This window comes from Carassius auratus, chromosome 6 (assembly GCF_003368295.1).
Source record: "Carassius auratus strain Wakin chromosome 6, ASM336829v1, whole genome shotgun sequence".
Classification (NCBI taxonomy): Eukaryota; Metazoa; Chordata; class Actinopteri; order Cypriniformes; family Cyprinidae; genus Carassius; species Carassius auratus.
The window spans coordinates 18996694-19013312 of NC_039248.1; the positions used below are offsets into that span (position 1 = coordinate 18996694).

The 16619-nt window shown below is 36.1% G+C and overlaps 1 protein-coding gene across 10 annotated transcripts in view; it reads left to right on the forward strand.

Annotated features, from left to right (window-relative positions):
- The window catches only part of dlg1a (discs large MAGUK scaffold protein 1a), a 118489-nt gene extending 101957 nt beyond the window's left edge, over nt 1–16532 (forward strand). For 6 of the 10 annotated variants that reach the window (XM_026264534.1, XM_026264551.1, XM_026264583.1 and 3 more), the window contains 11 exons: nt 704–818; nt 4440–4616; nt 6065–6131; nt 7986–8085; nt 12381–12422; nt 13167–13217; nt 13313–13414; nt 13505–13677; nt 13821–13930; nt 14028–14119; nt 14788–16532. In XM_026264534.1, the coding sequence (XP_026120319.1) occupies nt 704–818; nt 4440–4616; nt 6065–6131; nt 7986–8085; nt 12381–12422; nt 13167–13217; nt 13313–13414; nt 13505–13677; nt 13821–13930; nt 14028–14119; nt 14788–14894 (1136 nt within the window). In that variant the 3' untranslated portion in view covers nt 14895–16532. Of the gene's footprint in view, nt 1–703; nt 819–4439; nt 4617–6064; nt 6132–7985; nt 8086–8373; nt 8399–12380; nt 12423–13166; nt 13218–13312; nt 13415–13504; nt 13678–13820; nt 13931–14027; nt 14120–14787 lie in introns of all 10 variants that reach the window. The other 4 variants (XM_026264542.1, XM_026264566.1, XM_026264558.1 and 1 more) reach the window with 2 other exon arrangements.
- The last annotated feature ends 87 nt before the right edge of the window (nt 16533–16619 follow it).

The following is a 16619-nucleotide window of genomic DNA, read 5'->3' on the forward strand; positions in this document are numbered from 1 at the left end:
GAGAGAGAGAGAGAGAGAGAGAGAGAGAGAGAGAGAGAGAGAGAGAGAGAGAGAGAGAGAGAGAGAGAGAGAGAGAGAGAGAGAGAGAGAGAGAGGATATTTAACCGACTTGGTTAAGAGTTTCCTCCTTGACTTTTACTTCAAAGTAAGATTTTCTTGATGATTCAAACCTGTCATGAGGTCTTCATCCGGCTATAATGTCAGCATTTTTTGTTCTATAGCTTAAATGGCTTTATTACGTTCTCTAAGGTCAAACATAGGGAAAGAGCAGGAGCATTAAGTGGGTTAAACCACTGGATAATTCATGTACCTTTTCACTGTTTCAGTCTGGCGTGAGCAAACCTTCCTCACGCAGTTTGAGTCCTGGGAATGGATGATGAATTCACTGGATAGATCTCATTAAATAAGATTTATCTTAACATATCTGTTCTCTTTACCACTTTACGGCTTGCACAGCTGTGCGTATGTTGACGCATCTGTCTGCAATTTAGTATTTCTGCATTTGTGATGCTCACACTTGACAGACCTCAAACAGAGGTCCTATACTTTCTCCAAATGCTCTAAACCACATTTCTTTTCTTCCATCTCCATCGATATTACCGATCCACCCTGAGGCTCTAGGTGTTTGAGGGTTTTTTTCCTTGTTGTTTATCTCTCCTCAGCAGGACAGCATGTGTAATGTTGTTTTCTGTGTTTCTAACAGAGTACAGTCGATTTGAAGCCAAAATCCATGATCTACGGGAGCAGATGATGAACAGCAGTATTAGTTCAGGCTCCGGCTCATTGCGGACTAGTCAGAAGAGGACTCTGTATGTCAGGTGAGCTTTTACTAATCACCACTAGTTACATTTGATCTTCCAAACATGCTTACTGTAGGTCCTTAATCCTCAAAGATCAACACAGGACTGTGGCACTTCTGCAGAAAAGCACTTTGCATAGTATGTACACTGTAAACCCTGATAAGTTCACAGAACTCAAAAAATATTTTGTAACAGATTACACAAAAACATTTAAGTGATGTTTTTAAATGTTTTAAGTTTACATAAACTTAAAAATTTTAATTCCAGTTGCCTTAAATTATCTCAGAGTTATCTTAAATAATTATATTTCTGAACTTATAATTAGGCAGTAATTCACTCATAATTTTATCTATTTTTCAACTCCTATAATGTGGGAAATACACTCAAAATTAGGCTTTTGCTGTCCATCCTCAGTCTAACCACAGGCTCTACTCTTCACCACAACGGTAACACTACAAATCCAACATAACATAAACCTTTGTAAAATCTAATATAATACAACATTTATGTATTAACTTATGTCCCTCTATGTTAATCTTGTGTAAAAACACACAAAATAACACTTAATTTCTAAATTTATTTTCCTTGTTTTCTGATGCCAAGCATGCTGGGAACTAGAAAACACAATCATTTTAAGTTCACCTCACTACAACAAATTTTTGAGTTAACAGAACTTATTTAAATTAAGTCCAATGAACTTTCATTATTATTTGAATGCAATTAACTAATTTCATTTGATTAATTTCACTGTTCGGTTTTACAGTGTAGTACATACAGTTTTACAGTATTTTCTACCCTTTTATCCTTACTGTATACATATGTAGAATCTAAGATTTATGATCCATTTTTATATTTTACTAAAAAAAAAAAAAAAAAAAGCAAAATTTCGTGCTGGCAATATAATGTGTGATTTAAAAAATGTATAATAATGCAAAATAAAAGCATTTTCACTGATGGCTTTATACAGTACATGGACACAATGGGGTGTAATGTCTATAAATAAAACCTAAATGTTTACATAGTTCACAATACGTCTGTAATACCCTGTAAAAAATTGGTCATCTTGTTATGGCTTTCATTATTATTTGACCAGCCATCACCTTGGTTTGTTTTTTTTTGTTTTTTTTTGTTTTTTTTAATGTACTGTATATTGTTTTTTCTGCCGCTGAATGCGTCATAGACGGCCCCTTATGTGAAAATGTCATTCTCTGAAGTGTGCCTGTTTTTTGCTGCTTTCAGAACATTCAGACCAGTGGTTACACAGTAGATTGAATCATAGCAGTAACACTGAGGCGAGACAGTGTTGTATTGACGAAAAGTTTGCCGTGTTTTTGGAGAAAGTCTACCTTTCTACCTTCCTGTGTTCACGGACTCCCATCGCTCATAGCACAGCGGTAGCAGTTAGACATGAAGAAATAGATGATCAGGATTGTTATCTAAAACCGTTCCTGAAGTTTTGCTCTTATGTGGCTTTTGTTTGACTTTATTCTTTAGCTCTCAGGTTGCTGCTCTTATGTTTTAATAAGAACAGCTTTGACATTTTGAGGATTCGAAAGCCCCTCGGCACTGGATTCTCTACACATGCATTAGGTATTCACTGATTTAAAACCTAATGTGATTTTTCAGCTGTGTAGGTCACATTCGGCTATATTGTCCCTGTGTATTTATGTATGCGTTCTGAAAAATATTAGTCAAATGGGTCATCATAAGAAAAATAGCATTATTTTAAGTGACAGGAAATCTAATCTAAAATGAACTGAAGGACATAGAGCAGAACGTTTTACATAGTAAGTGTATATAATTAATGATTAATGGAAACAAACAGTGATGGAAATGAAGAGTAAGAAGCGCTACCATAAATACACTGCCTCTAAAGTGTATGTTGCAGTGACGCTATTTGCTCTAGTTTGGTTTATTGCAAACTATTTCTGAAAGATGTATGCTAACACAAGCTTTTGTGGCAATGTAATTGTAGCTTGTTTTGATGGATGCTTAAAATCACGCAAGGATGGTGGTACAACTGCAGTCATCTTTGGCTTTATATTTCCTACAGCATGTTTTTGACACAGAGTCGAGGTTCACTAGGCCACTGGGCACATGTAGAACATGTAGTGGTAAGAAATTATATATTTAGGCCTTTTTCATTACTCAAAGAAAACATAAATCAGTAATATTTTCTAGTAGGTGTCTAGTAAATGAATTGAAAAGTATTTAATTGTTCCACTGGCTGTCATAGTTAAAACCTTATTCGTAGCTGTCTGAAAGAGACACCAGTTTTATGACCTGATATTACATTAAAACCTCATATCTACACAGATTGAGTTTTAAATCTTCAGTCTGCTGTAGCCATTTCCTATAATATTTCCTATAATGACTCTGAACGTCTCTGCTTCAACTGTACAAGGATACAAATTTAGCCTATTACACCTCTAAGCAGATTAAGACCGCACAGAAATCATTTGCATCATTTGCTGTAGAGTTAAATAAGGGTTCTTTATTTGCTTTTAGGGGTTAAAGAAGGCTTTGGCGTCTGTATGTTCCTTAAAGTCCCATAAGCTTCTCAGATGCCCTGGCTTCCTCCTGGAAGTGCTTCATTATTGATGAGGAAACAGAGATAAGCTAGTCAAGAGCTTGGGCAGCTAGTTACTTCAGCTCCAGTTCTCTTAAATGCACATGCACACATGCACAGAACAGCAGTGGCCTACTTAACATCTCAGGGAATCGGTCTGTGGGCAAATGAAAGAATTGCTTTATAAGATTAAAAAAATAATAATAATAACTTTAGCATTAGGCTAGAGAACGGTCTTTATTGTTGTTTAATATTCAAAGAATCTCATGTATGCACAGTTTAGACTCTAGAGGCTTTTCTTGCTGTTGTGTCGGTCTGATTTATTGGGCTTTTTTTAAGAAAAGGTTTTATTCTCCCCCTGAAAATTGTGATATTGTTTGACATGCCCCAATTTTACCTTCCCTCTCACCTTTAAAATAAAGGCTGTTCTTGCTACTGCTTCTCTAAAACTGAAGTGCTTTTTTAAAATACATGTTCCTATTCTAGCATAATATAAACCTTAGAAATGTCAATTCTTTGGCGAATTAAAAAGATACTTTTTTTTTTTTTTTTAAACACCCAGACCAGTCAAACTTTGCAGTAGGACTGGGCGATACATCTAACGATATGATCATGCACATCTAGTCAGTAAATCTGCTTCCGCGATTAGCAATAAATTGCCTTCACCTGCTTTTAAATGAAGTGGCTTTTAATAGACTAAGCCGTAGATCACTGACAAGCTACGCAATATCGCGTTCATTATCGAAGGCGATTCATCTGGGATAATGAACGCAATATTGCGTAGCTTGTCAGTGATCTACGGCTTTGTCTATTGAATGCGCACCATTTGAAAGCAGGTGATGGCGATTTAGCGGTAATCACGGGACCAGATTTACTGAATTTTTGTGCGTGATCATATCATTAGATATATCGCCCAGCCCTACTTTGCAGCATTAGCACAACCAATAGCTTGAGTTTTGGGCGGGACTATCAGTTTGTCCTACTAATGGAAAATGGGTGTTTGGAAAGCAAAACCATATTTTAAAATATATTTTCATTAATACACTTTTATTACATTCTGACTCCTCCAGAGCCCTGTTTGATTATGACATAACGAAAGACTCCGGCCTGCCCAGTCAGGGGCTGAACTTCCACTTTGGCGACATCCTACATGTCCTGAATGCCTCGGACGAGGAGTGGTGGCAAGCGCGGCATGTGACTCCAGATGGCGAGATGGAGGAGATGGGCGTCATTCCCAGCAAGAAGAGGTAGGCTGTGCCCCCATGCATTCCAGAGCACACTGAGCATACTGTAGAAATATAGTTCAGTTAACTCTTTACAGTGATTAACACAATTGTGTGTTTAATGCCACATTACCCACGACTCATAGTCTTTTCCCTAATGTTTCTTTCACAATGTCTTCCGTTTCAGTTCACTGCCTTTCTTCATTTTGGTTTAATTGCCGTGCATTATTCATTTATAATAATGAGCAATGAGCACACATACATCTGCACAATGGCATCCAAGAATGATCATATTTGAGACTATATGCTTGCATAAATAAAAGCTGAAGTAAAAGAAATTCTTCTCTCTGTGTGATGAGGGTTTTTGACTCAGCCGCTAGAGATAAAAAACTATTTGAAGAATGTGGGTGTTTCTTCAATAAAGAGCGTTTCTTTTATGTGCCAGGGATTTTATTTTATTTCATTTAGTTTTTTAAGTCTGCTCTGAGACTTTTATGCCTTCATTATTTATTTTTGCTGCTTTTAAAATGTATTTTATGTATAGCTTACATAGTTTTACACTCGTCACATTCCCAGGCTTTAAACGAAGAGTCAAATAATCATAAAAGCGTTTATTATATATTGCGTGGAAAAGATCGAAGTTATCAAAAATTACAATGGCACATCAGTCTTGACGACTTTTCCACCACAACCAACAGTTTTGCCCCTAATAAAGTATTATCAGATATTTGGTTACTTAACTGACAGATGAAATATAAGATGTTATGAGTAAAAAACGTGTTTTATTGGATTTAGTTTACAAAGATGCAAACAAGTTTACTCTATTTTGGCCAAAGTCATGGGTTTACTGTCGCCCATGTCTTATTAGAGCCTCATATTTCAGCACTGATGTGTGATGCTGTGAGTGTTTCTCTCTACTGTATGCTGATAGAAACTCGATAATTGAATTCTCACCTCGTTCTAAAAATGTCTCGTCTCTCTACTGATGATGCTTGGTCTTGAAGCACAGGGGACAGCCAGCCATGCTCTGTATTTTTAGAAACAAGTTAGGATTTCTCTTGGTCAAAGTTTCTGATCTGCGTCATATTTCACGATACTTCAACATATTTGGATTTTGGAGGTTAGATGTCATCTACTGTAGATCCGTCAAAGCACAGTTTTTGTAACAAAGCGTCTCATGTAAACTCTCCCTAAAGAGTATGTCAGATCAGCGTCTGGTGAATGTTACCAGTCAAACATAAAAACATGTATTTTAAGGATAATATTGGGATAAATAATGCATATTCCACGTTTATTCCTTCTCAAGACAATTATGTCTTACAACAACATCATTGTCATTGCAAAAAGCAAACATTTTTTGGCTTCATACATTTCTCAACATACTTTTTTTTGTTGTTTATACACTTTTGCATAATGAACTCAGGACAGTTGTTGTGTATTAACAGTGAAAATACTTGTCCTAATGTCTTCAGGGTGGAGAGAAAAGAAAGAGCCAGGTTAAAGACGGTTAAATTCAACTCCAAGTCTCGAGACAAAGGGGTAAGTGTTTGCTGCTCAAATATTTACCATGTCTGGCATGGCACAAACAGGCTTTTAATGCCTTTAAAAAGCAGCTGTTTATAGACTAATACATAATAAATGGGCCTTTTCTGTAAAAAATGTATTTGGTTTACTTAGTCATGCTGACCTTAATTTGACAGAAATCAGAAACCATTAGGAACACGCCTTGTAGCCTATTTTGAAACATTGTTATTTTATGCTAATTTGAGATGTAAAGTGCTAACAAGAAGTACAGCATTAGAAACATTTTGTTGCACCTTTCTCTTGTGACTTTTCCAAAGCCCAAAATATTCTCACATAAGATGACTAACAGCTGGCAAGTGTAAACTCTAACAAAGCAGTGAAGTGATGAATCATTCTTCATGAATGAGATGCTTTTTGAAAGTTTGTTTGCGAAATGAATTCAGATCCGTTTTTACTGTATTGTAGTGTAGTGTACTAATCCTGTATGTTTGTTCACTATTCTCTCCTGTGAGAGGATTCTTAACTGCATGTGACTATTAGGGCTGGGCAATATGGCAAAAAAAAAAAAAAAATGTAAAAAACAATATATATATTATACATAATACTTTTATTCAGCAAGGATACATTCAATTCATTATTAAGTTCGCTACATGACAGTAAAGACTTATACAGTGCCACAAAATATTTCCATTTCAAATAAATGTTGTTATTTAGAAAAAAAAAAAATTTTAAATCATAAAAAATATATATACAGTATTAGAATGACTTCTAAAGAATCTTTTGAAATTGCTGACTCGAGTAATGGTTGTTCAAACTGTAACTTTGCCATTACAGAAATAATTTCTGTTGGACTGTATTTTTTAATCATATAAATGCTTCTTTGCATAAGCATAAGAGAGAAAAATGTAAAAATAAATCTTACCAACCCCAAACATGAACGATAGTATAGACTGTATTACAATGGTATTATATATAACAATATTTGTCAGCATTTTGATGACATTCGAGATATATCACAGTATTAAAATACTTGCTCTGACTTAATGATACAAAATTATATATATATATATATATATATATATATATATATATATATATGTATATGTAACAGAAAATATATATGAAACAGAAAAAAAGCTCCTTAAAATCATGGCAATATTCATAATGTTTGATTCATTTAATATGACCACAGAATATATTGTCGAAATTCACACAAATGAATTGCCCAGTCCTAGTGATGATAACTCTTTAGTCTTTGCAGCTGTATTGTGTCAAGCACCAGACCAATTCATCATCCACTCTTCACTGTCTCAGCATTTTCAACTGCATTCACTAATGCAGCATGAGTGCATGAATATGTCAGTGAACAAAAAGATGTATACGCTTGCCATTGATGTCTATTTCTCTTCCTGCTACTCATCTGTCCATCTTTTTAAGCGTGTTGTAACTTTGTTCCTGTCCAAAACCCTTCGATCAATGCCAATTACTAACTTAAATCAACTAGCGTATTTAGGAGCCTGGTCTGCATGTCCTTGTATTTGTGCTATAAACCCACCTTGCTAACCGTGGTTGTGGTAACTACGCTTTAAATTTATCTGATGTTCGGTAATCCCTCATAAACTCTACTGTGTCTATTGCCATCTCCAAACCAAGATCTGGTTTAATATCTATTTATAAGTTTTCACATTAGTGATTTTTGTCATTCCAGCATCATTCTATTGGATGGCGGTGGCTATAGAGTCAATAACATGGGCATCTGTTAAGTTGGGCATTTGTTCATACTTTAACTAGACACCCAACACCATTCCATCTGTTCTTCCTTTTTTGCCCCCCCTTCCCCCCTCCATCCCTCCCTCTCCTCCTTCCCAGCATTCACTCAATGACAAGCGTAAAAAGAACCTCTTTTCTCGAAAATTCCCTTTCTACAAGAACAAGGATCCCAACGAACAGGAAACGAGTGATGTGGACCGTAAGTACATTAAGCGTGTACAGGGCAGGCTAGTGCCACACGCGGCAACGCCAACACCACTGAACAAAACTCTTGCTTCTGCAACAACCCTAAATGTGACGGCAAATTTGGTAGATCTGAGCTGATGTAGGGACAGAATGTCCACTGAAAACCATTGAAGTCTACTTATCTGGGTTTGTTGCAAGGCAGGAGCAATGTTCATTGGTAAAACGTGATGTGTTGTTCCAGTAATCATTGTTATTTTTGTGGTTTTCTCTTGTTCCGTGCTCTCTGCTGACTGCTTCACAGGACCTGAGTGACGACAAAGGCTTGAGTAAGTCCACAAAGGCAACAGCAGACGTACAGTACCCCACCGGCCCACCAAACTCCCTTTGTTCCCCATAAATCTGTTTTGCACCTTTAGCAGTGATGTTTGGTTAGAATTGTATTGCGTCTGCAACCTGTGTTGTGTCTAGAGGGCTGTAAAACACAAGCTTTGCAGAGCTGTGCTATGTTCAGTTCCTTTGTTGTGCTTTATACTCTAAACATGTTAAAGGGGGGGTGAAATGCTCGTTTTCACTCAATATCCTGTTAATCTTGAGTAGCTATGGAGTAGTACAGCATCCTTCATAACTCCAAAAAGTCTTTAGTTTTATTATATTCATAAGAGAAAGATAGTCTGTACCGATTTTTCCCGGATAAACACGACCGGCTGGGGGCGTGGCGTGTGGGCGGAGCTAAAGAATCACGAGCGCCAGTAGGCTTTTGCGTTGAGAGCGCTTGGAAGTTGTGACATTACCGTGAGGAAAAAAAACCATCATCCAAAACAAACCATGGCTTACAGTCAGATTCAGCCGTTTATTTATGATCCAGAATCAGATCCCAAGGCTGAAACTGAACTAGAGCAGCAGCAGCAACGACTCGCTCCGAGCGGGGCTCGAACCGGGGTCTCTGGCATGGTAGGCGGACGCACTAACAAGGAGGCAGAGATATTTGAAGCAGTTTTACTCACCGCCTGCAGTTCCAACACACGGTCGTGACCCTTTTTCCTTGGGATTGCATCATCCTTAAGAAATAAACGATACGCAAATCCGTCGTCAAACTGGGCCTTGTTTGTAAAACAAGCATCTTCGAAATGCAGGGAACAAACAAAAACACTTGCACAACTCCGTTGATGCTCTGTAAAAATAAACTCCATCCACTGGTCCCTTAATGCTGTTTTTTTTTTTTTGGTAATCTGTGCAGGGTTGTCTTGCCCAGGCAACCAAAAACACACTTCTTTTGTGACTTTTCGCGACGCTCTCGCTCTGATCAGGCTGTGCTCAGCCTCTCAGTGCTCTGCTATACGGGAGCGCGCGCTCTTCCGGCAGAAGTGCCCTCAGGACCCATATAAGGAAATTCCGCTCCATCTAACGTCACACAGAGCCATACTCGAAAAAAACTTTCCGAAACTTGTGACAAACCGGAAGGAGTATTTTGGTAACAAAAATACTCCTTCAAACATACAACTTAATTTTTGAAACTTTGTCCATGTTTAGCACTGGAATCCAACTCTTTAACAGTGTAAAAAACTCAGTATGCATGAAATAGCATTTCAACCCCCCTTTAAGTCTACTGCTCTTAAAGTGATAGTTCAACCAAAAACGAATTTTCTTTCATAATTTACTCATTTATAGAAATGGCATAATTTATGTTGTTTTACAAAAGTGACAATAATACAATAGAATTTGTTGGGGCAGTAAATTCTGTCCCCCAACTCTTCTAGAGTATTGCATAAAGTGATGGTTCACCCCAAAATATGTCTTTCCAAACCTGTATGCATTTATCCTGCAGAACATAAGATATTTTGAAAAATGTTGGTAACCAAACAGTTTAATTTCACATTGACTTACATTGAATGGTCTAAAAATACAATGGAGGTCAATGGGAACTGAAGCTGTTCGGTTACAAACATTGTTCAAAATATGTTTTTTTTAATGTTCTACAGAAGAAATAAAGTCATACAGGTTTGATGTGAGGGTGTTTTTCATTTTTGGGTGTACTGTCCCTTTAACAAAATTTGCATTATAAATGCATCGATTAAATTATGGTGATTATTATATCTTTATTATATTTCATATTCTTTGGTGTAAGGTTTCCTAAATGAGGGTTTGTGCGCTAACTGCAAGGGGTTTGTGAGTTGATTAAAAAGTAATTCAATCGAATGGAATATTAAAATAAACAAATTGTGCAACATAATTGAAAACTGAAATAAACCTAATAGTGATATATCTTATGAAATCATGAAAGACTGTGATTTAATTAAATATATAGTCTGTTTCATTAATTTTTTATATTTATATTTTGATTTCCCAACCATTTTTTTTTTTATCAAAATGAGCAAAACCAGTATTCTGTCAAAATAAAAAATTGAGGATTTAACATTTTAAAAGCTCAAGTGTTTGATAGAAAAAAATTAAGAGATAAATATTGGTATCATAACACCCTTAAATGTAACTATTTCCAATAGCTTTAAAATTAAAAATAAGTTTGCCAGGCAGGCAAAGTCTTTAAGTAAAATGTTTTATTTTTTGAAAATTATAAATGACGACAGTCACAGATGATAGAGTATAATCTAAATGCAAGTACGTATAATAATCTTAAGAAGACAAATTGAGCAAACATCCTTGCATATAATAAAAAATATTCAGCAGAGAATTAAGTTTCCAACATCATTAAGTTCAAACATCCCTTAAGCATAACAAAATGTACATTTGATGTCAAATAAAGAAAAAAATACACTGTCAATGGAATATAAAGAAAATAACAGTAATAAAGAAGAACAAATGAATAAAACTTAATAGTATTTGAGTAACATAAAACAGTAATGTGAATAATATGAATATATGTAAGATGAGTATAACATAACAATAAAATAATCATAAAGGATAACTCACAAGTAATACACTGTACAAATTAATATGAAAAATAAGAAATGTAACCACATTGGAAATTGAACTGTGAACATGCAAATTAGAATGTTAACTAAAAATTTCAGGGAATGCTCAATTTCAGTATATTACTTCTAAGGGTTTCGGCTAACAAAAAACCCTGGGAACCCCGGGTTTAGGGCTTTGAACAAATGCCTAACCCAAAGTATTAAATGTTGGTGTGTAACTCACATTTTTTCCTTTACTTATTCCCCACACTAAGCAGTTGCACAAGTTATTTTTATCCTGGTGAAAGACAAAATGGTCAGAAAAGTGGTCAGGGCTTGGGGAGTGGGCTCTTTTAACTTTGTTACTGCTGTAATTTTGCTTTGGGAGATGAGTTTGGTATGTGCTTTTGGGGACAAATGCAAATAATGCCATAGTCAGAAAGGAATTTAACGCTCGTGTTCTGTTTGATGTTGACACAAAGAACACACTCCCTTCAGTTTTTTATTTGGATTTCTTTCAAACAACAATCACAAGGTTTTTAGTTTTTTTTTTAAATGCATGTCTTTGTGATATAACAATCTGCAATAATATCTACTACTTGGTCAAATCAAAAACCCTAAAACAATATGAAGGAAAGAAAGCAGATACTTTAAAACGTTTTTTTTTTTTGAGGGAGGAGTCATCAATATTTAAACTGTGTTTGAAAGAATTATTGTATCAGTACTGCATTTATTTGCACAAATATATATATAATATATTATGTAATTTATTTCTGCCATAGAAAATAATTTTTTTTTTTTTGAAGGAATGGAAAGTTTAAATTAACAGCTTTTTTTTCAACATAAATGTCTTTACTGTGATTTGAAATAGATTTTAATATATCCTTGTATGCTTGCTGAATAATGGTATTACTTCTACAATAAATAAAATATAAACAAAACAAATGATGTTAGGTAGTGTGAAAACAGAACAACAGAACATGAGGGGGTTGAGATCAGCATGGTTTATATAATGTGAAGTTATATACAATCTTCCATGATACCTGGATGTTCAGTATTTGTGTGTAGACTTCTAGTCTTCTTTTAGGCGATGGAGTGGATCAGTGTTCAGCGCACCATGACTGTGTTAAGACCCCTTAAAAGTTTCTTACATGCATTCAGAGGTTATTAGATGATTTGAAATGTTTCATACAGATAAAACTACCAAACTCATTTTGTACAAGCATTTTTGTGATAAACCGAGTAAAACAAGATCAGCTTCAAAGCCTCCGAGTCATGTCCTGCACAGGTTCTTAACACTGCCATCTGCTGGTGACCGCACTTAGTATTTTGTTTATTATATTCCTGCAAAGCTTGTTTTTCTGTCTGTGGTGTTCATTTTCCCTTTTTATGGTTTCAGAGCATGTAACTTCTAATGCCAGCGATAGTGAAAGTAGTTACCGTAAGTTTGTGTTCCCCTTTATTTCCTTTCATCACGTTGTCATCAGTTTCATCAGTTTGAGTATTTAATTCCCATTGTTCCCTCAGCTTTCCTTTTATGTTATATGCACACACACAGTTGAAAGATGTTTACTATTTAAGACCAACATTTTATGCAAAAACAGTTTCATTTTAATATTTCGTATAAAGAAATATTAATCTTAAAATAGCTTGTTTTAAAATGCAGCAGCAAAATATGTGATAATTGCAACACATTGCATTGTTTTAAATCAGCAGAAGCTCCCTTTACTCTTCTAGGCTTTATGGTTCATAAGCTAGTTATATGATTTGCCATACATGGTAGTCTCATGTAATAAAACAGGTGCTGGTTATCTGTGTACCTTGCTTAGTGATCATACTGGGTACGCAGAATATTATGGCCTGGAATATTACCTTCAAATAACAATCACAGTCATTTGTACAGTCAGTGTCTTTCAACAGTTTTGTAACCGGCCTGTCATTCACTTCGAGTGGTCTGAAAAACCTCTTGAACTTTAATGCTACATGGCTCTTAAATCTCGTTTGAACAGTGAGTGAAAATGAGAGACTACTGTTAAAAACAAAAGCATGTAAGCATAGGGTGACCAAGTAATATGTTTGACATGTAAATGAATAGCAATGAATGCAAAAGAAATGCATTTCAACATCAGATTTACACAGTACATAATAACTTTCGAGCTTACATCAGTGTTTCTGTCTCTGTTAGGTGGACAGGAAGAATATGTCCTCTCATATGAGACAGTCACGCAACAGGAAGGTGAGTGTCTATCATAATGGCTTTCTTATATTTTGGTGCATTGGTTTATATATCTTCATTTAACTGTGTCGGTGTGTAATTATTGTGGTTTACAGTGAGTTATGCTCGTCCGGTGATTATCCTTGGACCCATGAAAGACCGGATCAATGACGATCTAATCTCGGAGTTCCCGGACAAGTTTGGATCATGTGTTCCCCGTGAGTACATAACCATGGTTTTATCATTTCTTCTGCAGAATTTCATAACCATCTGCGTCGTTTTCATGGTCATTTTTTTTCTTTGACCAGACACGACTAGACCTAAGCGAGACTATGAGGTTGATGGTCGGGACTACCATTTTGTTAATTCACGGGAACAAATGGAAAAAGACATTCAAGATCACAAGTTCATCGAGGCCGGCCAATATAACAACCACCTGTATGGGACGAGCGTGCAGTCAGTGCGAGAGGTTGCAGAAAAGGTGAACAAGTTCAATTTGTTAGGAAGTAATAAAGGAAATTATGGCAGTAATAAAAAGAGAGTATCATGCCGACCTTCAGATTTGCATTGTGCACCATTTTCCTCATTTCTCGCATGACGATCTGTTTTTCATTGTTCTTTAAGGGCAAGCACTGCATCCTGGATGTCTCAGGCAATGCCATCAAGCGACTCCAGTTAGCACAGCTCTTCCCCATTGCGGTGTTCGTCAAACCCAAATCGGTGGAGAATATTTTGTATGTTACTTTTACTGTCAAAGCCACAATAAATGCTACATCTTGATCACTTTTTGACTGATAGGCGCTAGTAATATGTCCTCTGTGTCCTTCTCAGAGAGATGAATAAAAGATTGATGGAGGAGCAAGGCAGGAAGACCTATGAGAGAGCCATGAAACTGGAGCAGGAATTCCTAGAGCACTTCACCGGTGAGAACAGTAGAGTGAACTTACATCCGAATCAGCTGTGCCCTTTCTGCATTTTCATGTATACCTGTCCTGCAACGAAGCCGTACTCTGCGTTTAAAAGAGTAAGCAATCATTTTGAGTTAAAAAGTGGGAACAGAGCTTTGAAAACAAACTCACTGCAAATTACATTTGGTTTCTTTGTTTTAATGCTTACACAAAAGATCTTTGAGTTTCATACTGCTGTAACAATGTAAACATGAAATGTAGCAACACTAGCTTAATTCGCATAGACTTCGCAATACACATTGTCCAAGAAAAAGTGCTGCTTGGTTTGGAAGTTATTTCTGGATGAGGTGTGCTTCATACATCATTACATTAATGGCAATGGGCAATGAACGTGAAAATAATTGTTGCTTATGTTTCTGCACCTTAGGACAAAAAACAAAATGTACCTTTTTTTTTTTTATTTACAATAGTTTGAAGTATTCCAAGGTGCCGTTAGCAACTATTTGTATTTATTTCATTAAATATTTCCAAATTCTACTACAGAGTGACAGCATTTGCTACCAAATCGTTGTGGGCAGACTGTATCCAGTCCCATGTTTCCTGAGAACTTTTTGAGAGATATTTTTTCCATTGAACAAGGAGATGTATGATACTTAATGATGTTCATCTAATCATTCCTTCAGCCATTGTACAAGGGGACACGTTAGAAGAGATCTACAACCAGGTTAAGCAGATCATCGAGGAGCAGTCTGGGACGTTCATCTGGGTACCAGTCAAAGAGAAATTGTGAGATGGCTGGAGACAAATAAACCTTATTTTAGTGTAGGTTATTTTTTTTTCTTATTTCTTTTTTTTTTTTTACACTAACCTGGCCTGCTTCTTGCATTGGCTTTTTGACCCCTGAGCATAGGAAATACATTTTCTTTGGATGGGCTTGGGGTCATGGTGGTCTCACGGCCACCGCTCTCTCTCCTCTCTCATGCCTCTCTTTGAAACTGCTGTCTAGAACTCGCATCCCAATCTCCGCATTTCATCCTCCGGTCGGGGGAGACATGCCTAACCAGCGACTTACTGGACAGATTATACGGTACAGATTCCTTAATGTTTAAGGGAGGTGACTTGCTCGAAGGAAAACCAATGAGTTAATGCATTATATACATTTTGGTTTGTTCTTTTTCCATACATGATCAGAAGTTAACGCTTTCATGTCTGTCTCTGAAAAGGCATAAAGCCACACTTTGCACGTTTTTGCATTAAGAGCATGTTTTGAATTATTCTTTTTCAGTTAACTTATGTTTTTGAGCTACGTGAACTGCAGCCACCATATTACTTCTGTTTCCTCTCGTTGATCTTGTAAAATCAAGCAGCCCACTAATTTTAAGCAGCTGATCAGTTTTGTCACAAGTGCACAAAGAGGACGAAAACATTTGGCACAAAAGTTTTTCTTTTTATATTAAATGTCTATTTGTCTTAACAATCTGTGTACATTTTAATCAAGGTGCAAATGGGGAGTAGCTTTTAGTCGAGGTGAAAAGGAACAGCTTACAATTATCTTTCAAATCCAGGTGATGACATATTCTTATTAAAGAAACAAATGCAAAATGCAAATAAGAGAGTATAAATTGTAATGTATATTCAACCCTCAGTATACTGCCTATTTTGTTATAACAAAGTCTATATTGAGCTTTAATTAAACTCCACACCTATGGGTATTATTTTCTTTATAATGTCAAACATACACTCGTATGAATATGCGTGTATGTAAATAAAAATAAATATAAATAGATATATAAATATATATTTTCCTTTACTTTTACCACCATCACTTTTGTTGTTAAGGGTTTGTTTTATGCAAAAACACTGACACGCAGGACACACGGGCTGAATGGTGGTGTTCCATTTGCATCTGCTCAAACAATATGAAATAAAACTCAAGTTGGCAGTTTGTAGTCTTCTGCTATCTCTCGCTCTCCTGTGTAGTTATGTCATATTTACTTTGTCATGTGACGTGCATGATTTCTAAAAGCAATAGTCTTTGACACGAGAAGCGGAGGAGAGGGCTTCTCTTTCTGTTTTCACCTGGGATTGTGAAAATGTCAAGAGTTAGCATGAACCGTAAACGTTAGAGGCTAGGAGATTCTTGCCTCCATGTGTGTGAACTTGTCGACTGCCCAGAGCTGAAGAGAGATTTGCTTTACCACTCTCTATCACAAGCCTTTAACTCTCCACCAAGGGGCGCGCTGACAGCGTAAACCTTTTCTTTCTTAAATTACTCGGAGATGATTGTTTTCTAAAAGATTGCTTCTCTAACTTGTCATTTTGGCTTTCTAACACATTTTTGACTCGATTATGTACATAATCTGCCAACTTGATTCATTCCATTTGTCAAAAAGGAGAACAGCTAATAAAAACCTTTTTTTTTCTCATATACAGTGTTTTTGTGTATTTGTTTGTGCATGCTAAAATATTCTTTGAAGTTTGACAAAAGTATTAGAGAGCAAAATGGTTTTTGATT